The sequence below is a fragment of the Eptatretus burgeri genome, chromosome 1 (assembly GCF_056783735.1).
Source record: "Eptatretus burgeri isolate ZD-2024b chromosome 1, Ebu_testis_v1, whole genome shotgun sequence".
NCBI classification, from domain to species: Eukaryota; Metazoa; Chordata; class Myxini; order Myxiniformes; family Myxinidae; genus Eptatretus; species Eptatretus burgeri.
In genome coordinates, this window is record NC_140961.1 from 120299171 (window position 1) to 120322716 (window position 23546).

At 39.2% G+C, this 23546-nt stretch overlaps 1 protein-coding gene across 2 annotated transcripts in view; it reads right to left on the reverse strand.

Moving 5' to 3' along the window:
- The window catches only part of LOC147035291 (serine/threonine-protein kinase Sgk1-like), a 66526-nt gene extending 52635 nt beyond the window's left edge, over positions 1-13891 (reverse strand). For both annotated transcript variants that reach the window (XM_085896504.1, XM_085896495.1), the window contains exons 1-3: positions 13740-13891; positions 12059-12128; positions 6640-6718 (exon numbers count right to left, since the gene is read on the reverse strand). In XM_085896504.1, coding sequence (XP_085752630.1) covers positions 6640-6718; positions 12059-12119 — 140 coding nt within the window. In that variant the 5' untranslated portion in view covers positions 12120-12128; positions 13740-13891. The remainder of the gene's footprint in view (positions 1-6639; positions 6719-12058; positions 12129-13739) is intronic.
- Positions 13892-23546: the final 9655 nt, after the last annotated feature.

Here is a 23546-nt window from a genome sequence, read left to right on the forward strand (position 1 = left end):
CATGTTCAAAATTTTACGACGTACTTGGCGTATGACACACATTCCACATGCGATGGGGATAAGTTTTACACACGATATGTGGACGCTTACACACGTCTACAAAGGCTACTTATAAGCTACTTATAAGTTGAAACACGTCGCGGTAATGTCTTTTTTACGCGAAACTTATTTCTAACTTATGTTTGACGTGCTTTGAACCAATTCTTTACGTAGTCCCAACACACATCGACGTATGTAGACGTATTCCAATGACGTCTTCCGGTCGACAAAAAAAAAAAATTAACGTGTTTCTAGCTTACAACTGCCATATAAAGACGTGTTCCCAGCGGTTTTGGGAATTGGTATATAAAAATGCTGCTCATAAAAGGGGAACCCAACAGTGTTTTCGAGTCCTTTTTGAGTCGATGTCCATGTCAGCAGTAACAGTATCAGTATCAGTATCAGTAACAGTATCAGTAACAGTAACAGTATCAGTATCAGTATCAGTATCAGTATCAGTAGTAGTTTGTTCATGTTGGCAGTAGTAGGTGAGTGTGAGGGGGAGGGTGTTGGTTATGATGGATCGTCCTTGCGTTTAACGATTTAACGATTTAAATGATAAACTCAACGATTTAAATGGCTGCATCTCCACTATTGAAAGTAGACGCTTGCGCTCAACAATTGGATTTTTTTTACACTCAACGACTTTTAAACGGTACCACTCAGCTATTTTCATTGTTTACAATGAACGATTTAAATTGCTGTCACTCGCCTTTGTTTTCTGACGCTGGCGCTCGGAAATTTTAATCGTTTCTATTGTGCTAAATCGCTCAAACCCCACTATTGAAAGTAGACGCTTGCGCTCAACAATTGGATTTTTTTTACACTCAACGACTTTTAAACGGTTCCACTCAGCTATTTTCATTGTTTACAATGAACGATTTAAATTGCTGTCACTCGCCTTTGTTTTTTGACGCTGTGGTTTGGAAATTTGAAGTGTTTCTTCTGAACGTGTTAAAACGCTCAAACTCGACTATTTTAAATAGACGCTGCTGATGGACACTTTGAATCATAGCCAAGCTAGACATCAAAGTGTGAACATCCTCGTCATGCCCAAGAAAAGTTTGAAGAATGCTGCAAATAAGTGTCCTGGCCGTGGCCGTGGACGCTGACGCAAGGACGATCCATTATACCGACGTCTTTCACCCTATGAGTAACTTAAAAGTAACGTCTGTCGATGTGTGGCAACGATCGCGTAACGTGCCAACAACACGTTAATCATAGGTTAGAAATAAGTTTCGGGTACGCGAAACATTACCTCGGCGTGTCTCAACTTATGATTAACTTACAAGTAGCATGTGTTGACGTCTGTCAACGATCGCAGACCGTGCATACAACTTGTGGCCAGTGTAGAGGAACGTGTGAGTCATACGCCGGCATACGTCGTGAAATTTCAAGCATGAAAAAATTTGAGGACAACCAAAAAGTACAACGTTTAAAGCCAGCGTACAACGACGTATGGCAGTGTTTTTCAGTGTGCTCTCAATGTTATCAAAACTTACCCATAACGTATTCAACGTGTGCCAGCGTTTTCGAAAAAAATTTCAAAAATCGGCATACGTTGGCTAAAACGTCAAGGTGTGACCGGGCCTTAAAGGGTGCATCCACCTGCTTGGGTGTTAACTAACCCACCTGCTAGGGCGTTAACCTACCACAGAGCGCAAGTTTGGGTGATGCAGTGGAAACGAGCCTGCTGCTCGCCAACGATAAATTTAGATTTTCAGTAGGTTTGGCCTTACAGAACAAATGATTAGGTTGTTGAGTCATTCCATCTGAAATCACCAAATTTAAGAAAATGTTCCCAATTGATCCCCTCAGATTTACTTTAAACTTTCATAAAATAGTTCCCAGGTATGAAAATTAAGCTGTATAAAATTTTAGGTCCATAGATGCAGTCAACTCCGAGATATTGAGGGTTGAAGATGTGGTTGTGGCCCTATTTTTATGGTCATTGCGAGCATCACAAAATGAACGGCTACTTTTAAACTCCCACAACTTTTTAAATATTAATGCTAGAGCCTTGAAAATTTCAGAGATTATTCTTCTGTACCTGCTCTGTAAGAAACAAACATAAAACGGAGTATACCTCTATTAAATTTTATGACCTGATCAGTTGAAATCCAGGAAAAAATGTTGGTTTTGTATGAAGACCCAACTTTGAGATCCCATATATTTTTATTGACCCTTCCCAGAAGCTTGAATTTTTTTCAGGTAATAACTGTATGGTAGTAGTATTCAATTACATGTTTACTTATCTTAATCAGTCATATATAATACAGTCATGATCCCTCAAAAATTGAAAATTTTCATTTTTCCCTGAAATTCAGGTGAGGATTGCAAATATATAACAAGGTACACCACTTCAAATTGTTCACCATTGGAAAGAGCATATTGAAGTTTACAAAACTGTCAAATATCAAAGTGGTATAATGTTTCTATCAATATTTTTTAAAATATTTGAATAAATGATGTTCTGCTCGTGCTGAGTGCGTTGTGTGTGCTATTTAATGAACAGTCCTTTTACATGTAGTACATATGTGTATTACATGTATATACAATGTACATACATATCATCTGCTATTAGGATACCATGAACACTTTACTTTGAAATTTGAATTTGTAATTCTTTGTTTCTCATTTGTAAATAGCAACAGCTTAACTCATCTGGCTGGGGCTAAAAATAGAACTCAGGAATAGCGGCTGATCTGCTGATGTCAGCAGTGTATATAGTTACATTCAAGGGAGGACATTTGTTGGGTTCCTTTGGTCCATGTGATGAAAGTTATTGCTGCTCCCCGAACGTCAACTGGGAGGCAGCACAAGCTCACACCTGACTTGGAAAAGCAGATCAAGGACCTATTCAAATCATTTACGTGAAATGTTTTATTACATTGTTATTGCAGTATGTGATGTATTTTTGCATTGTTAATTTGAATCATAGAACTAATCATTCATGATTACCATGGTGCCCACACCATGCACACACTTCATGTATTCAAGACTGTGTTAACAACAGTTTTTAAAAAAATATAAAACATATTTTTTAAATATACCACTTTGATATTTGACACTTTGTAAACTTGAATATGCTCTTTCCAATGGTGAACAATTTGAAGTGGTATACCTTGTCATATATTTGCAATCCTCACCTGAATTTTGGGGAAAAATGAAAAATTTCCATTTTTGAGGCATCATGACTATTATATATGACTGATTAAGAAAAGTAAACATGTATTTGAATACTACTACCATACAGTTATTACATGTAAAAATTTCAAGCTTCTGGGATGGGGCAATAAAAATATATGGGGTCTCAAAGTTGGGTCTTCATACAAAACCAACATTTTTTTCTGGATTTCAACTGATCAGGTCATAAAATTTAATGGAGGTATACTCAGTTTTATGTTTGTTTCTTACAGAGCAGTTATAAAAGAATATTCTCTGAAAATTTCAAGGCTCAAACATTAATATTTAAAAAGTTGTGGGAGTTTAAAAGTAGCCGTTCATTTTGTGATGCTCACAACGACCATAAAAATAGGGCCACAACCACATTTTCAACCCTCAATATCTCGGAGTTGACCGCATCTATGGACCTACAATTTTACGCAGCTTGATTTTGATACCTGGGAACTATCTTATGAAAGTTTAAAGTAAATCTGAGGGGGTCAACTGGGAGGCCTCCGGTGATATGAGGTGGAATTACTCTGTTCTGTTTGAACAAAAGGGGGAAATGTGGAAACTGGATTATTAATTGAATTTATAGTAATGTAAATAATGCAAATTAACTTAGTTTTGTGCTCTGAGAAAGAATTTAATAAATATATGCTGAGAAAACTAGGAGAGGGCAGAATGCACAGATTCCTCTGTAGTTGTAAACAACCTTGAAAAACCTTATTGATCTGATGACCATCTGAACCAGCAATATCCCCCCCCCCCCCACATCCTTTCCCGGGGCTATAAGCAAGCTCCAAAACAGACCAATTATCCTTCTATGTTTCAATTTTAAAGTCACAAAGTTTCATCTGTTATCTCGACACACCTTGGTAAAAAATTATATATATATATATATATATATATATATATATGTATGTATGTATGTATGTATGTATATATATATATATATATGTATGTATGTATGTGTATATATATATATATATATATATATATATATATATATATATATATATATATATATGTATGTATGTATGTGTATATATATGTATGTGTATATATATATATATGTATGTATGTGTATATATATGTATGTGTATATATATATATATATATATATATATATATATATATATATATATATATATATATATATATATATATGTGTATATGTATGTGTATGTATATATGTATGTATGTATGTATGTATGTATGTATGTATGTATGTATGTATATATATATATATATATATATATATATATATATATATATATATATATATATATATATATATATATATATATATATATATATATATATATATATATATATCCTGGTGTTGGCACAGTGGCTAGGGCAGCAGCTTGGGATCCAAAAGGTCCTGAGTTCAAGCCCTGTTGGGCCACTGAATTAATACACCAGGGGGTTGACTCAGCCTGTCATCCTTCCGAGGTCGGCGAAATGAGTACCAGTATACTGGGCCGGTGTATTCCCTGGTTAAAATAGGTGTACCATAACCCTGCGTCGTAAGAGGCGACCAGGGTTGCGTCAGGAAGGGCATCCGACGTAAAACATGTGCCAAATCACTATGCGGATGATATGGATGATCCACTGTGGCATTAAGTCTTCAGCTTGTCTTCAGCTAGAATTAAGTCTTCAGCTTGCAATGATGTAGCAGGCTGGGGCCCTTCCTCCTGTATGCAGGAGTGTCTTTTATTTTAATGAATAAACAGCTTGAAAAGAACTGAAGTTTTTCTGTCTTAACGTGGCTAGAAAACGCTTCCACACTGACCAGAAGTGATATAAGGAGGAATACCCTTTTTGCTTAGAACTTTTAAAAAGTGATCAACACCATTTAAAATGTCCTAGCAAAGTGAAAATTATAATCCTACAAAAACGACCTCATATAATAGAAAAAAAACATGATTGAATAATCTTTAATAATGACACTCTTCAATCCAAATCCTCCTCCTGGCACTACACTTCATTGAATATTTAATCAGATCCACAATGCCTGTTGCCTACTAATGGCCTTGTAATTCATGTACACATCCACTGATGTCTCTTTGTCATGGATATGATTATGTACAAGGTCCTCAATGAGCATTAGATCAAAAGTTAAAAATCAATTCTGTATATCCATATTTATTTGTATCAACACAGGGATTTTCTCTGAGTCTTAAATAATTCAGTGCACTTGTTGTGTGCATCAATCCGAGAAAGTTTAAATATCTGGGAAACCAGGCTAGTTTGCTGCACCTCAATGATATATACCTTCAAAAACCTTGCAACTAACTACATTGGCAGAGCATAAAATGGAAAACAAAACCCATAAATGATATAAAAGAAGAAGATTCTAGAAGATATTCATAGTCAAAGTTCGACAACACCAACTGGACACAAACAAGTCTTTGCCCAACCAAATTTACTTGTTCTCGCTTAGACCCTCTAACTCATTGGCATCTTCATTACCCCACGCACTCGAAGCATAAAGCGGGGTTAAGCAATTGGTTCTTGTCCTTCCAACTGTCTGCCTTATCAGTTTTTTATCATCAGTTTATGATTGTGGAACAACTTATTCATATTGAATGTTTTATTTTGAACACAAATCAAAATATGAATAGGAAGACAAGTTTGCCTTTTTCCAGTACTTTGGCTCTGAATTAGTCCCGATCACACATACACAGAAAGAAGTAAGATAATATTTTTACTCTGTCTGCCTGGCAATCAAAAATTTATTTAAAATAATTTCAAACAGGAAAATTACTGTTTTTAAGGATGTTATAAAGGACACAAACAACAGACACGAGGAACTAATGTAACGTGTTCGATTTGGTGATGTAATAGACATTGGGTAAAATGGCAGTACATCATGGAACTAATTTATTTATACGCCTTTCAACCTCATTAAACGTTTATTTAAGATGAATTATATACTTGAACATTGTAGAATACGAATCACTTTAATGATACTTCCAAGAACCTATAGTTTTGCAGTGCTTGGAAAAGGTCTACGGTGGGGTGTACGTAATCGGACCTGTCAAGCGCAGCCCCTGGGAAGTGGGTGTGGCATGTGAGAGGGTGCATTAGCGGGGTGAAGAAGAGGCTACCTCGATGGCTATGTACGATGTCAATTGATATTGCATTCTATGGTTATAAATAAAGTCTCCATGTCCTAAACTGCAACTCAACATCATGTTTTACTGTAAATTTGACTGCTTCACGAGTGCTGAACTTCCAGATTTTTTTTTTGAAACGATCTTTAAAATCATTATATGATTAAAATTTAAGTTTAAACTGGAACACTCTGTCGGATATCATGTTCTATGAACTCTCCAGTTGGGACTGCATTCAGTCTTCTTATCGAATACCAAATTCAATTTCCAGCATCATGACAGCAGTGACTGAACTCATGTTGAAGATACTTACCGAGTGTCATTGCTTGGCTGTGAGACCTTCAGCTTCTGAACAAATTCATTTAGCCCAGAAAATCCTTGTTTGCTGAGAGCTGAAAGAAATGAGATGAAAATTGTCAGGAACATGCTGAGCATGCCACAAATGAAAAATAAACCAAAAGATGCATAAAATAAACTATTGTGGAAGCAAACTCTAAGGAAGAAAAAAAATGGTACATTTTGAAAGAAGTTGACTTGAGGAGGGGAGTGGGGATTAACAAATGCCGAAAAAAAGATCATGGTTTTGGATTTTTATTTTTTGTACACATGTTCAAAGCTCGTGGAAGAGCGAGAGCAGAATGGAATGGAACAAAATGGAAAGGATGAAGCAACATCACCATGGTAGAAGTGAGATTGAGATCAAGGGGATGGTGATAAGGACACATTGGGGTGAACAAACTGCATACAAGCTGAATGAAACACAGCAAGAAGTGGAAGGGGAAGGCAAAACATGGAAAGGGCAAACCAAACAAAAACTAACAAATAAAAAGAGGTGAGGGAGAGGGGAAAGAATTGCAATGAACTGCAAAAAAGGAATGCTTGGGAATGGGGTCATTTGGGGTTAAAATATCATGAGTATGGATGGGAGATGACCTGAGGTAGTGGTGAACAGCTGTCTCGAAGCCCTGGAGGGAAGAATAGGACTGAACAAACTGGGAAGTTGATTCCACAGGCGAGAGAAAAGAGGAACAAATAAGGGGAGGTAAGCAGTGAGCCTGTATTTTTGGTGTTTAACAAGAAGAGGGCTACTGGCAGACAATGTGCACACTGCAGAAACCTGAGAGGGACAGAGCCAAGAGAGGGCAGAGGGTACAAGACCAAAAGGGAGGTGGTCAAATCCAGAGAGATTGCCAGCCTACCTGTGATGTGAAAGTAACAGACCAAGACACAGCTTTGCCACAGGTGATCCAATTATTTTGAGGGTCTTACTTTCCATGACATCAAGAAGGATAAGGTGTGAGGCAGGGGTGTCAGCCAAAATGGGAGAGCAGTACTCCATCAAACTGTGAATGAAGACTTTGTTGGTTTTCAAAAGTTCAGACTCACCAAGGAAAGACTTTACATGGCAAAGTATGCCCAGTGGACACCTGGCTTTGGATGGCATCTTGGAAATATGTTCTTCCCAGGAAGGGTCGTGGCTGATGGTGAGACCCAAAGGTTTGAGGAATGAACCTCTTGAAGTGGTTTAGGAAGTAGATGGTTTGCCAGATGGTTATTTCAGAGAGACAGGATGAGTGTGTGGGATTCGTCAAGGCTGAAACACATATTCCAAGTGTTGGACCAGCTACTTATTCTATCAATGTCTGCATAGAGGAAAGAGACAGCTTCCTGCCTATCTGAAGGGTGAGGAATATCATGACCAAGGGTGGAGTTATCAACGAAGAGATAAAGAGGATTTTCGAGAGGGTGAAAGAGAGATTGTTGATGAAGATTAGGAATAGGACGGTGTCAAGAACACTGCCTTGGGGCACTCCACTCTTCACAAGGAGAGATGAGAGGATTCCATTGAGAGCCACATGTTGGCTATGAGAGTAGAGTAAGTCAGCAAGCCAATTGTGGAGTTGGCCTTGGATGCCACAGCCAGAGAGTTGCGAGAGCAAGACAGGATGCCAGACTGTATCAAAAACTCGAGATATGTCTGGAGAGACAGCCATGATCTCATGACTGATATTGAGGGCCTCCATCCATTTTTGGAAGAGTAGAAGCAGCACGTCCAAGGTATTGTAACCTGGTCTAAATCAGAATTGATGTTCTGAGACCAGGCTGTTTAGAAAAGGAAGTTTAGATGTCAACTGCGACAATTGATTCCATGACCTTGCTGATGGTTGGAAGTAAGCTGAAAGGTCTGTAGTTTTAGTGATCGGTTATAGCACCTTGTTTCTATCATGCGATAATGTTGACTAATTTCCAAGCAGATGGAAGATTATCTTTGGCAAATAATAAGGTGAATATAGCAGAAAGAGGATGTGCAAGAGCAGCAGAGCAGGTTTTTGCGACATGTGAGCTGATGCCGTCCAGTCCAGTTGCAGAATCAGAATCGAGGGTTGCCAGAAATTCTCCACCTTCTCAGGTGCAAAAGACTGAGAGTTGAGGAGAAGTTGGGTGTGACTATATCGAATTTGGAAATGAGAGCAGCTCGGTTGAGGACACATCATTTAGAACAAACTCAGAATTTAGGCATTTGGCCTTCTCACAAGTGGAGTCAGCTATGGAGTCAATGCGGTTCTTTCGAAATCCAACTTGTTAACATCTAAGCTTCTTATCAAAATCTTTAATTCTTGTCAGGCTGCATCTTGCAAAAAATTGAAATAAATGGTAAAGTTATACCCCTCCAATTATTACACTCTCCTAAATATCCTTTCTCCACAAGTTTAACAACTAGATGGTATTCATACAATACTTATCACATGCAGTCTTGAGAAGGACTTGATCGCCGAGGAGAAAAAGGGCGCTGAGGGGGGTGAGGAGTTCAGACGGGGTAACTTCCCTGGAGCCTGGACCTAATCGGAACCCGTAATTATTCCTTCAATTTTTTTGTTTCATATCGTGATTGTTTGTGATGATAACACACTGAGGAAACTTTAGTTTGTATCTTCCTCCAAGCCACTCAGGGTGATTCCCTGGCACGCCATTGCGATGGACAGTCACCCTGACATCCTAGGATCCCATTACCGTATTGCGACACAGGATATCCTTACCTTATGTCTCTTGTAAAATAAACTACTGTGAGAACAATACACATAATCACAATTGCGGTAATGACGTAAAGGAATACAGCAGTGTTGGCTACATCCCATCCGGATGAAGTGTGTTAAAGGAATCCGCATGCAGGAATAAGTGAATAACACCCAAATTTCCCTTAAACACAGCATGTATTTCTGACGACAAAAATATGGAAACCTCGGTATTAGTTGTCAAAACATTTTTTTGAAAGCGCCCGGATGAGGGAGGCCCCACACTTAGTATTGCCCTGGGGCCCATTCTGGTTCTTGGAGGCCCTATGTGTGAGCAAATTCTTCTGGTGGCAGATACGTAATTGCATCTATCTACACTTCTAAAGAAATGTGTTCATTACAAATTATACATTGAAAAATGTTGATGTACACTCAATATGAAATGGTCATGTAACATGTGATAAAGTTTCAATTTCCTCCTTTAAACGGTTTTCGATGTACACTCAATATGCGCTACATCAAATGGTCATGTAACATGTGATAAAGTTTCAATTTCCTCCTTTAAACAGTTTTCGATGTATGCTCTTAACAAAATGCAGACACGTACATACGTACGTACATATGCGATCGATTGATTAACCCCGCTTCTCGCTTGGCACTGCGTGGGTTAATGAGACCCTTCATCCAATCCGAAGGCACGACCTCTACTTCCCATATATTTTGAACAACTTCTTCAGCACTTCTGCCATCTCCTCTGGTAAAGTCATCAGCATCTCCACCACTGTTTATCCTCTTGCTGCCTTGTTTGTTTTTCAGTCTCATTATGACTTGTTTTTATCTCTTATTATGTTAAATACCCTGAATACTGCCATATTGGGTTCTCATAACCATCTGGAATATTGTATGGCTCTTCTCCATTCAATATCTCTTCAAAGTGTTCTGTCCATCCCAACAATCGATCCTCTTTGGATGATAAATTATTTCCATCTTTGCTCTTTACTAATACTGCTATGTTATGAATACTTTCCTGGACAGTACTTTGGCAATATGATACAATTAAGCTTCAACTATCATTTTTTCCTTACTGCTTCCTCTGATTCAAAAAATAAATAAATTATTGTTATTGTTTATTTTTTCCAGGAACCATGGACTCTTTCTCTTTTTTGTTTCCTTATCTTTTTCTTTATAGTTTTTATTTCCAGACGTTGTCTTTTATTGTTGAAATTATTTTCTTTTTGAGTTTTTTTCATTGCTTCAGTTAATCACCTTCCCTGATTTATCCTCCTTTGTCCATCAATGCTTGAAATCTATTATAATCCAATGCAAACCAAATTGTATGATTCTACATTGTCTTTCAGTTTCTTTCTTTATGTGTATCCTCTTCCTCTTTGTATTCATTAATGTCTATTTTTTAAGCTTTATTTTTACCTGACATCTGCTAGTTCATGATTGCTGCCTGTGTAAGCTCCTTTCTTTGTTCTTACATCAATCAATGAACCTTTCCATTTCCGATTTACATGCACATATGCTGTATCTGATTTATTTATTTATTTATTTTTTGCACTTCCACCTGGTGACATCCACTCTCCATCTGGTAACATCCACTGTCCATTTGGTGACATCCTGATGAATTTATTGAGGTTGGAAACATGTTCCACAAATCACTAAACCATTCCCACCATAGAAATGAGCAAATTTATATTCATTATCCTTCATTCCACCAGCACCAAATTTTCCCATCACCCTTTCTTTTCCCACATTATCACTTCCTACTTTTGCGTGAACATATGTATGTATATGTATGTATGTATGTATGTATGTATGTATGTATGTATGTATGTATGTATGTATGTATGTATGTATGTATATATATATATATATATATATATATATATATATATATATATATATATATATACACATGCATTGCGCTCAAGGTGATATTGATCTTTATACCTGAGTGATCCTGTCCCTTTGAGTCCAACTCAAACAATGGTCCATCCATCCATGGGGACCATACTCTGTGCAGAGCATTGGTGCTGCCTAAGCAGTCTCCTTGGCTATTTGACACAATCCTGGACGGGTCGCCACTCCGACACAGGATACCGGCAAGCTGGCACTCATTTTGCTGACCTCGGAAGGATGACAGGCAGAGTCAACCACACCTGGTATTAATTCAACAGCCGAGTGGCATTTGAACTCAGGATCCTAGGATCCCAAACCCACCACCCTTACCATGAAGGCAACACCAGGCATAAACAATGATGAGTGCATCTTTATTCTAGCTCTGGGATCGGGTGATGGAAATGTGTCTGGTATGAAACTGGCTCCTTCCAGATGAGAATATAACCAGTGACATTTCATGATGTCACGGACCATTTCTTGTAAATCCATGTGATATGGGCCCAGCATGCAGATATATGAGGACATTACACATGAAGTGCCAACGTAATTCACCTGGGGATCGTATTTCTTTTTTCACGGATCATTTGCGATCACAAACACTCAAATCACCTTCCTGAAAACAGCCTCTGGGGTTGGATGTTCTTCCTATATATATGTAAACTCACAGCATGGGCTATCTCTGAGTTATGTTGCTCAAAACCACAAAACACATGCCGATGGCCAATCACTGTATAAGTGCGGGCATGCGATGTTGTATTGCATTCAGTGATTGTATCAGAAGCAAATCAAGCAATTTAAGTACTTTTCACTTACCAGTCGTGCACTCGTTTTCATTTTTTTGCTTCTTTGACGTTTTTTTATTCTTTGGAAACATGGTTCCACACTGTGAATGGAAAAAAAAATGAGGACAGAATCAGACAATCCTTTCTCCGACGGTGTGGAATGTGATATTGACTAGGTGTTGCTGGTGGGATCACAGACACATTCCAGATTTGATACAAGGGGTTTTCAAAAAGTTTGACGAATCATATACTCACAAGGGTGTAAGACATGCAAACCTTTTCATATTCGAGTTTATAATAAGCAATGAAGTTTTTTGTATTTTTTTAACTAACATTTTTTTTGATGGACCATACTCTTTTTAGCTGGCAGGTTGGCCTACAGGTAAGCACACTCCCTTCTCAGCTGTCTTGCTTCGAATCTCAGCCCACTATAAACTTTCATCCTAGTTTTTCACATGCAGAGTGGTTCATCAATATCTGTGCTGTTCCTTGAATGGGCGTTAAAATGAACGTCCCATCTACCAGCACTAGTTGGTGGATGTTAAAGATCCCATGGTGTCCTTCACAAAGAGTAGACGAGCTGTTGCCAACAACCTGGCCAAATTCCATTCCTGCCATAACCTCAGTTGAACATCACGTATGGCCAGCCAGTTCGTGAAAGATTTGGGCCAAGCTTCGCCCAGCAAACCCCACCGGAATGTGGGAATAATTGTGGCCCTAAAGAGGCAGAAGAAGCTTTATGTATGTGTATGTAATATATGTATATATATATATATATATATATATATATATATATATATATATATATATATATATATATATATATATATATATATATATATATATTCCTTCTATTATTTAGAAATAATATATATGCATATATATATATATATATATATATATATATATATATATATATATATATATATATATATATATATATATATATATTGTTGGACAATTGTGATCAGTATCTCGTTTCAAGAATATTTTGAACATAGATGAGGAAAGGACCTTTACAAAATTTGACTACTGATGTTTATTTTTAAAATCTCTTTTCAAGTCTGTTTTATTACATTCAAATGTGCAAGTCAAGCCTAAGTTAAAACTTCAAAGTGCAAATTGAGATAATTGTTTGGTTGAAAGGTGAAAAATGCTTCACTTTGATTTGGAAGGAAAATGTTTGAAAAAAAAAATGCAATATTTATTAAGAATTTTTCATTTCAGGTCACGGACTTACTGATCATTGGTTAGTATTGTCTTTGTGAAAAGATGGCTTAAGCGCTCAACATAAGCTTGACTATTCCAACGTTAACACTGATGGTGTAGTCGACATCACCCTTCAAACAAGTGTACCCAGGACTTTTGTACTTGCTTATTATAGGTAAGGGGGTGTGGAGGGGGGGGGAGAAAGGGCAGGGGGGTGGCATATACTATGCTCATAACCCCAATCAGGATCAGGAATAACGAAACATATCGGAGCCAAAGATGGTATACAAATATAAATAAAAGCTTTCCTTTGAAATGAGCATCACACTGCAACAACAAAAGTTCTCAATAAACAAGCGTGAACGTCTGTAACGAAGAAAGGTCACATTTCGGGCCACAAGGTATTGCCATTGGTCTGCTCTCTCCAAAATATCCACCGGAGGGCAAAGCAGCCTTCCAGCAGAGAGATCATGACCGAGTGCTCGAACGATCGATGGTCGTACCAGAGAAACAACCTGAAGCCCACGGAGTGTTCCTCTTCTTGTCTGGCTAAGGGACGTTTCATGGCACGAAGCGACCACGGAGAAGTGAAAAGAGACTTTGCACTCTTTGTCCCGAAACCAACCGGAAACAGCAGGGTCTGGCAAGCACCGCCCGCAGCCCGCAGTTGGACAGCCCTTGACGGCAATGTGTTGCTCCATCCACAAACACACGGGGAGTGCACCTCCCAGCATTGTCATCAGGTGATCGGAATGGTTATATTCATTGATGTGGGTCTCTATAATTTTGATACAATTTTTCTGGTGGCAGGTGGCCAGAACACCTGAGTCACTTTAACTCGGGGAGATAGTAACGGTATTAAAGTTTAACATATTTATCATGCAATCTTCAAACTTATTCTTGGAAATTGGTGATCATCGCCTGATGGAGCATACAACTTTACCAGGCTGAACATTTTACGTTTTGTATCCCACTGATAGACCGGATCTGGATCTGTACCTAAACCACAACCGAATCAGCTTGTTCTGATCACCTACCCAACTCATCCTCCAAGTTTTGTCATAATTCGTCCACAACTATTTCAGATATTGTGATACATATGGTTTTTAGCCCCATTTCTCAATGGTGAAGAATTACTTTAAAAATTCTTGTATGTGTAGCAGGATCTTCACCAAAATATTAACAATTTATCCTTGTCACACACCAAACCTGTCCACCAAGTTTTGTCTGAATCCATACACAACTTTTTCAGATATCCAACAAACTGACAGACAGACAAACACGAGTGAAACCTTCAGTGGTGGAGGTAATTATCCAATGAAGAACCTTCTGTTCCATTGTTAGTTTGAAATACAATTTTTTTTATTCTTATTATTTCATGTCGCTCAATTATCCCCATTGTTGCGCCGGCAGGGGTAAAAGTTTCTGGTCCAAGTCTTTTTGGAAACTATACTAGCCAGGCCTGTCGTTTGTCTGTGGCTTGGTCTGATAGCAACCAGTAATTAGTTCATGGTGCCAGTGATAACTTTCCAACTTTTAATGAAAGACACCGTGGGATATTTAATGTCCACCAATGTTCCAAGCGCAGTCAGAGAGGTCCACCGGCTTAACATCTTTCCAATGGATGGCACACTCATATTGATACCTCACTCTGCATACAAAATAACAGGATGACAGTTTATAGCTGGGCCGATATTTGAACCCAAATGAGATGGCTCAGAGACGAGTACATGTACCCCTTGGATATCCCACCAATCCCATTCTATCAGCTATTGCTATTATATAAATACTAATTTATTGAAAAACAAGGAGATTATATTCTCGGTCCCCTGCCTTTTGGGTGTTATGAGAAACAATAAAAAACGTAAAAACATACATGGATGAAATCTCAAAAAACAACCAAATAAGGTCGGAATGACATCACATTACGATACCACAATACGACACTGAAATCCTCTTATGGGTTACCATCATGACATATTTTGACATTTTACTTTTGTTGTGGGATTGTGATGGAACAATGTCAAACGATGTGGTGATGGTAATCCATAGGAGGATTGCGGCGTTGTATTATGGTGTCATTCCTACCTTGTTTGGTTTTTGGGTTTTTTGAGACGTCGTCCCTCTATGTTTTTGCATTTTTTTCAATGTTGTTTTTTTATTATGTCAGCAATTTTTTTAAATAATAAAATGCTTAATATTTTATATATTTTCTTATTTCGGTATGGATTAAATCCTTCTATGTTATTAAATTTGGCTTACGGTACATTCTAACACTCCCCCCTCAATCCTGGCTTTTGCTTTAGTCCACTATGTGGATTACCACATATACGATAAAATGTGATTATCTTTTTTTTTTTAAATAATCATAAAATGCTTAAAGTTTTTTACATTTTGTTATTTTGGTTTGGATTAAATCCATCGATGTTCTTAAATTGTTTTAATACTTGTTTCAGTTGATTTGGAGGGATTCTTTTTTGATATTGTCGCTTTTGCAATGTTACTGTCCATCTCCCCCCCCCCAGCCCTTCCACCATCCTTGCCTGGTTGGGTTGAGTCCACGTTTATGTTCGATTTATTTTCAAAATAAAAAGATTAATGCTTTATCTTCTTCTTCTTCTTTCGGCTGCTCCCGTTAGGGGTCGCCACAGCGGATCATCCGTATGATCCGCATAGTGATTTGGCACATGTTTTACGCCGGATGCCCTTCCTGACACAACCCTGGTCGCCTCTTACGACACAGGGATAAGGTACACCTATTTTAACCGGGGTATACACCGGACCAGTACACTGGTACTCACTTCGCCGACCTCGGAAGGATGACAGGCTGAGTCAACCCCCTGGTGTATTAATTCAGTGGCCCAACGGGGCTTGAACTCAGGACCTTTTGAATCCCAAGCCGCTGCCCTAACCACTGCGCCAACACACCAGGCTAGATTAATGCTTTATATCTTTTTCAATTCAATCAATGGGGCAGCAACTGTTGTCTTTGATGGCTATGGTGCAGGCCCTTTGATAAAGGATAACACTCAGCAGAGACGGGGACAAGCCAACAGCTACCCGACTGTGAACTTCACCGGAGAAACTGAATTTGACGGAAAGAGAGATGAATTCCTATCTGTCGGCAGTAACAAGCAACAGTTGATCACCTTAATAGGTGATCAGCTGGAGAAAGTGGGCTGCACAGTTATTCAGGCAGAAGGGGACGCTGATGTGGACATTGCCAAGACAGCCGTAAACAGCACAATTCTGCATTCCACCACACTAATCGGAGAGGACACAGATTTGTTGATACTTTTGCTCCATTACTGTATACCAGATGGAAAACCACTATATTTCAGATCAGACAACCAGTCAAGAAGCAATCTGAAAGTAAATGACATCAATCGGATGAAGCATCTTCTTGGGAATAAGTTGTGCACTCAACTACTATTCCTGCACGCCTTCACAGGATGTAATTCAACATCTCGTGTGTATGGCATTGGGAAAAAAAAATCAGTCTTTCAGGAAATCGTGGAAGATGATCAAGTCCTCTAGTTGTGTGCAGATACATTCACTTCGAGATGCGTCAGCCACGCTGAAATAAAGAAACTTTGCAGTCAAGCGATGGCCGTTATATTTAGTCGGGAGAGCACAAGTTCTCTGGCAGCCATGCATTACAAGATATTCACAAAGAAGGTCGCTGCTGCTAAGTCTTTCGTTACACCTGAACGTCTTCCCCCAACGGAATCTGCCACCAAGTTTCATTGTCTCCGAGTGTACTACCAGGTCATGCTTTGGATGGGGATAGATGGTGACCTTGATCCTCTGGACTGGGGCTGGGGACTTGAAGACAATCGATTTGTACCTATCATGACTGCCATGAATGCTGCACCAGACACTCTTCTGAAGATGATACACTGCAACTGCACCACAGCTTGTGACACACCCCGTTGCAGCTGCAGAAAGAATGGGCTTCCGTGTACGTCTACATGTGGATCATGCCAAGTGACGTTTTGTGAATATCCACTAAATCAAGCCTCTGAAGAACTAGAGGACAGTGATGAGGACTGAAATTGTAACCTAAACTGCCATTATGTAATGTTCACAAATAAATGTTTCAGTGGCACCAGGTGTTCAGTGATTTTGGTTCAGATGCAAAATTTATTGATTTTTACACTCTTGAATTTTGCCGCCATCTTGGATTTCATGTTAAATACTGATCAGATCTAAATTTTATTGACAACAGTGGATTGCTGATCCATTAAAACCATGGACCAGAACCAACAATTATGTTTTTTATCACAATTATTGAAGAAGTTATAGCTGTTTCAGTTATTTCAAAGCCCAGTGGCGGCCATCTTGAAAATGACTGTTTTAACCCATTTCCGGATGTCAGATTTTGGTAGACTTTTTTCTGTTGATCAGTACTGTATATCTAGTAGGAATGAAAACCACTGAAAAACCTTGTGTTGGAATTTGTTGTGGGTCAGGTGGTATTCTGACCTGACTATTCCTGAAAGTCCCTGTAACGTCCATCTTGTATACCCCATGTTCCCTGCCCAATCCCTCTCCCTTCCACAGATCTCCTAATGTCTCTGTTCCCCACTGTTTTGTCCTTCCCACTCCCGTCCCTCTTGTCTCATGGTCCCCTTGTTGTGTGTTGTGTGTTAGCTCTCAAACGAGCCTCGACAAGGTATTCAAAAAAAAAACCCTCCTTCTTGCAGCTGTGATAGCCATAATTATAGGCAACTAGGCCATTGCAGCATTGTTATAAATGACCCTTAGCATGCTGGGATGTTATTTGCTTACTTAACACATGGGCCACACCTGTGTGGAAGCTGTTGCTTTGTGTCCCTCATTTACCCAGATTTTTGTCCACTACCTGTACTTTGAGTGGCCCTATGAGTAATGATCAGTTATGATACCACATGAGGAGTCCATTATAGATTATCAAATCAAATAGTACCCAAATAGGTAGAACCATACTTTCTCGGACTGAAATAGGTATAAGCCAACTTGTTGTCTTCAAGTCAAAGAGGTATACCAATTGTCTTGAGCCCAAATGGAGTCTTCAAACCAACCAAAACATGCCAAACCATTTTGTGATTCTCTGGATGCCTGGGAGAAATAACCAAGTTTTAGTCACTTGTCCCTTGTGAAGAAGCAGTGGATGTTATTTTCTAACCTCCATTCTATTTTTTTCTGGCAGGATTGCCTAGAGGTAACCACAAGTGTTCACCACAGATGTTGTAATCCCGACCCAACCGTAAACTGTCATCCTGGTGATTCACGAGCAGGATGGTTCACCAATGTGTGTGTCGTCTCTCGGATAGACGATAAACTGGACGTCCCTTCTGCCGGCATTGGTAGATGTTAACGATTCCACAGTGTCCTTCGTGAAGAATAGGCGAGCTATCACCGGCACCATGACCAAAAAATTCCAAAATTCCTGCCTTGACCTCATGTTCTCCCATCCCAGAGGAACAAAGTGGAAACAGGTCAACCCCTAAGGGGTTTGCTATGCTACTTAATTGGGTGTGTGGATGAGTGGTAGTTGTTCTATTTTTATGTAATATTTGATATTCTTTCTCTAAATCAAATACCCACAACACTCCACCAAACTCCAATGGGATTTTATTACATTCATCAACAAAGAAGGACATAGGCTGTTTTCACCTTTGGCTGTCTGTTTGTTTGTTTGTGAGCAGGTCAGGATATCTTAAAGAGTTATGGATAGATTCAGACGAACTATGGTGGACATGTTGGGTGTGTAATAAGGAAGAAATGACAATATCTTGGTGAAGATCTGAATCTGGATCCGGATAGTTGAACTTTTTAAATTATGTAATTTATTCTTCACCATTGAGAGATGGGGCTGAAAACGATTTGTGGTATGATATCTCAAGATATTATGGACGGATTCTGACAAAACTTGGTGGGATGAGATTGGTATGTGAAAATAACAGGTCAATTCGATTTTGGTTCATGTCCAGATCCAGATCCGACTATCAGTGGGATACAAAAAGTAAAATGTTCAACTTGGCAGAAGTGTGCTCGCTACCGAGTGCTTTTCTAGTTTTCGACATGTAAGTCTTCTTCTTCTTCTTCTTCTTCTTCTTTCGGCTGCTCCCGTTAGGGGTCGCCACAGCGGATCATCCGTATGATCCGCATAGTGATTTGGCACATGTTTTACGCTGGATGCCCTTCCTGACGCAACTCTGATCACCTCTTACGACACAGGGATATGGTACACCTATTTTAACCGGGATATACACTGGCCCAGTACACTGGTACTCACTTTGCCGACCTCGGAAGGATGAAAGGCTGAGTCAACCCCCTGGTGTATTAATTCAGTGGCCCAACGCGGCTTGAACTCAGGACCTTTTGGATCCCAAGCCGCTGCCTTAATTCAGTGGCCCAACGGGGCTTGAACTCAGGACATTTTGGATCCCAAGCCGCTGCCCTAACCACTGCGCCAACACCAGTTTTCGACATGTAAGTATTATACATAATTAACAATGAAATATTTTTTCTTACAAATCGCACATACCTATACATTGAAAAATAATAATATTTTTTGTCATTGTTATTAATATTAACACCTTGATATCTCTTGGGACTCTTGCGAATTTCTCTTTCTGAGTAGTATTTGAACGCCCCTCTGGCCTGGTTGGCGAAATCACGCGAGTCGTCGCCCTTTGTAACAAGGCCACACGTTGTCCTCTGCAGAGAAGGTGTGTTGCAATTAGCAACATTTAGATACATCCCCACCTTTGTCCTCCACGGGAGAGAGAATGTGGCAAGACGTGTTTACAATGACCTACCAAAAAATATCCGTCACTTCAAATCGATTGCCTATTGGGTTGTTGACGATTACAATTTGTAACCACAGGTGTTCAAGTTGAACAATGCTGCGTTATTTATCATTAAGTGTAGTATAAGTGTCCCTTACATCATGAAAGGCTGTATTTATAGTCAGACTCTGCAAGACAGAAGCAACATGATGGCCCTGTTGGGAGCAAGATCACTGAGGTGTCCAATCCCCGATGGGAGTCAGACTTAACTAAAAACGTGAAAAATCCCACAGTGTATTTTTTCAAAAAGAATAGGGCATAGTGTTATAAACTTAAAAAAATTTATAAAGTAATCATAAAGGGTAAGGTCATATGAAGATATGAAATGGGGGTAGCATGTTGACGATAAAAAGGTTGTTGTTTTGTATACACCCCATGGTTGCCGGTTGCATCATTTCTGGAAGCACAGTTGTGCTGCTGATGTAGCGCCCCCTGTTTCCAGTAAACTGCTATTGATTATGCCAACTTCAGAAGAATGATAGGCTGAGTCAACCCTCCTGGTGTTGTTCAACACCATGACAGGGGCTCAAACTCAAGACCCTAAAATCTCAAGCCAGCCACCTTAACCATTAAGTCAATACCAGGCTTCTGATAAAAGGTGATGGATCAAGAGAGGCTGTGAATAAAGCACAGTGGTGATGGGCCCAATAACCTCCTCTTGACTTCAGCTTCCTTGTACCAGGTCTTGTGAGTTGGCTGAGCTTGCATTTTCTCAGTGATTGTGTTGGTTCACTCTACTTATCAGTTCACTATCACCATACCTTATTCTCCTGAAGGAAGTAAAATGTGGCCTAAAGCTCAAAGTGCCTCTTTTAAGACAGCCTTGAAGTAATAAACCCCATAATTTAAATGAACTCAGGGTCATAAAGTGACTGATTGAAGGAAATATTTTTGTGTTAAAATAGAAATATAATCAAAACGAACTGAATTGTCATGGTGATTGGTTAGTGTTTGGCCAATATAGTTTATGGGTGAAACTTTAATAGAATCGGAAATATTTGTGCACACAATAATCATAGCTAATAGGCATGCAGGTGAAGGGTTGACACCATTATACTTTATATCTTTAGTCTGTACTGTAAGAGTATGTATATGCATACAGCATACTATATAGGACACCTTTAAAAGCTCTTCCCAACAGCTGAAAAAGGGGGAGGAGAGGATGAGGAGAGGTGAGAGGGCAAGTTATGTTGCAACTACTTTCAAAGCTTTTGAAATACTATAGAGGACTCCATTTGAAAGCTCTTCCGAGCAGAGGGGAGAGAGGGAGGAGGGGTGAGAGGGAATGGCAGTGCGGTATATAAAGAGAGTCTGGCCAACTGAACAATAGACGCCATGTTGCTCCACAGTGAGTGGCAACCACTGATCTAAATATAATTGGATCTCTGGTTTGCTGAAAAAGCTGGTCACTGGCCACCATCTTGGTACTCACCGGTCACCACAACTGCAATGGCGGCGCACACAATGCCAGCGTGTGCTGCATTTGGGTGCAATAACAAACAATATTTTGGCTGTGGAAAGTCATTTCACAGGTGTCGAACATATAACTGTAACTCGATATACAGTGTAGCTTTACTTAGGCGGAGCTGAATCTGAGTTATAATATCTAAAATGCAGCCTTACTGGCTACTGTAATTCATTCATTCATTGCATATTTCATTAGTATACAGCATTTAATGTAAAGGGAGAATGTAAAACGAATCTGGTATTAAAATATTTTACCACGTTGTTTACTGCAGAACTTTTGGTCGGTAACGAGTCCCAATATGGCGACCGCATGGCATCATCAGCAGCCGGACTCTCATCGGCCGGTAATTCCACCATATTACAGAGCTCGGTGGCCGCGACCCATTGTGTGCGTACATATTCGTACTAATATGTTTATCATTGCAGATCTATGCAATTTACCAGTTGGTGATATCATGAAAAGAGACATTTTTTACCCTTCAAATTCCATCCAAAGATTATATTTTCAGTACTTTTCCTGTACTCACCGATTGATTTCATGACACGCCAGCTGGCTTTTGACTCTGGCGAAATTCAGAGAACTGTGGCCACGATCCAGCACGTCAAACGGCCAGCTTGGACAGCATGAAAGAGAAAGAGAAAGAGAAAGAGAAAGAGAAAGAGAAAGAGAAAGAGAAAGAGAAAGAGAAAGAGAAAGAGAAAGAGAAAGAGAAAGAGAAAGAGAAAGAGAAAGAGAAAGAGAAAGAGAAAGAGAAAGAGAAAGAGAAAGAGAAAGAGAGAAAGAGAAAGAGAAAGAGAAAGAGAAAGAGAAAGAGAAAGAGAAAGAGAAAGAGAAAGAGAAAGAGAAAGAGAAAGAGAAAGAGAAAGAGAAAGAGAAAGAGAAAGAGAAAGAGAAAGAGAAAGAGAAAGAGAAAGAGAAAGAGAAAGAGAAAGAGAAAGAGAAAGAGAAAGAGAAAGAGAAAGAGAAAGAGAAAGAGAGAGAGAGAGAGAGAGAGAGAGAGAGAGAGAGAGAGAGAGAGAGAGAGAGAGAGAGAGAGAGAGAGAGAGAGACAGAGACAGAGACAGAGACAGAGACAGAGACAGAGACAGAGACAGAGACAGAGACAGAGACAGAGACAGACATTTAACATTTTGTTCTTCTGTATTTGCAGGAATCATTGTGCACAAGAATCATAAACCAAAGGCAAACATTGTACAGAGTTAAAATGAGGAAAGAGGTAGTACATAAAAAACAAGGCAAAATCATAAATTAACTTTCAGGACACCATCAACAAGTTCACATAATGATTCCTTCACACACCACTTCTGTGAAAACAATGTAAAATAAAATCACTGAGTTGAAATTCAAAGTGCAAACGTGATGTGACAAAGACTTTAAAAAGATGAACAACATCATCATCAGGATTGTCGGTTTGTTGCATTCTATGCTTCCTTGACAGGTATACAGCGAGTTTAGCCTCAGAAGACAAATAATTTGCTCAAAGACACTCATTTTTGCATCGGTAAGAGATACTAAAACCGAAGATAAAAACACAATGTGTAAAAACAAGGCCAAGCCCTCGGAATACATGTGATAAGATCATTAAAAGGGGGGCCAGCCTTGGGCACTCAATAAAAATGTGGAAAATATTTTCAATAGCACTTCAGAAAGTACACAATTCCGTGTTACTAGAACATATGCGATGAGACAAAACATTCGAGGGTAAAATGAAATGTAGTGCCCAAGCCACCACTGTAAGGCCTAAGTCACATTTGGCTCGGTGGCTGTAGGGTCTACAAAATCTATGGCCACTCGCAATTATAGGGTGGCCGCAGTATTTCCACGGTCACACAATGTAGCAGTCACATGTTTTTATTTTTTGGGTAGCCACACGGGGTATTTAGAAATTGTGGAGACTGAAAACGTGGGGGTGCCGTACGGTCTTTGATTTGATGTCGCACGGTGACCTTAGGGCGTCCCTGCGGCGGCCATATAATTTTCAAGGCAGACGCAAGGTAGCCTCAAGG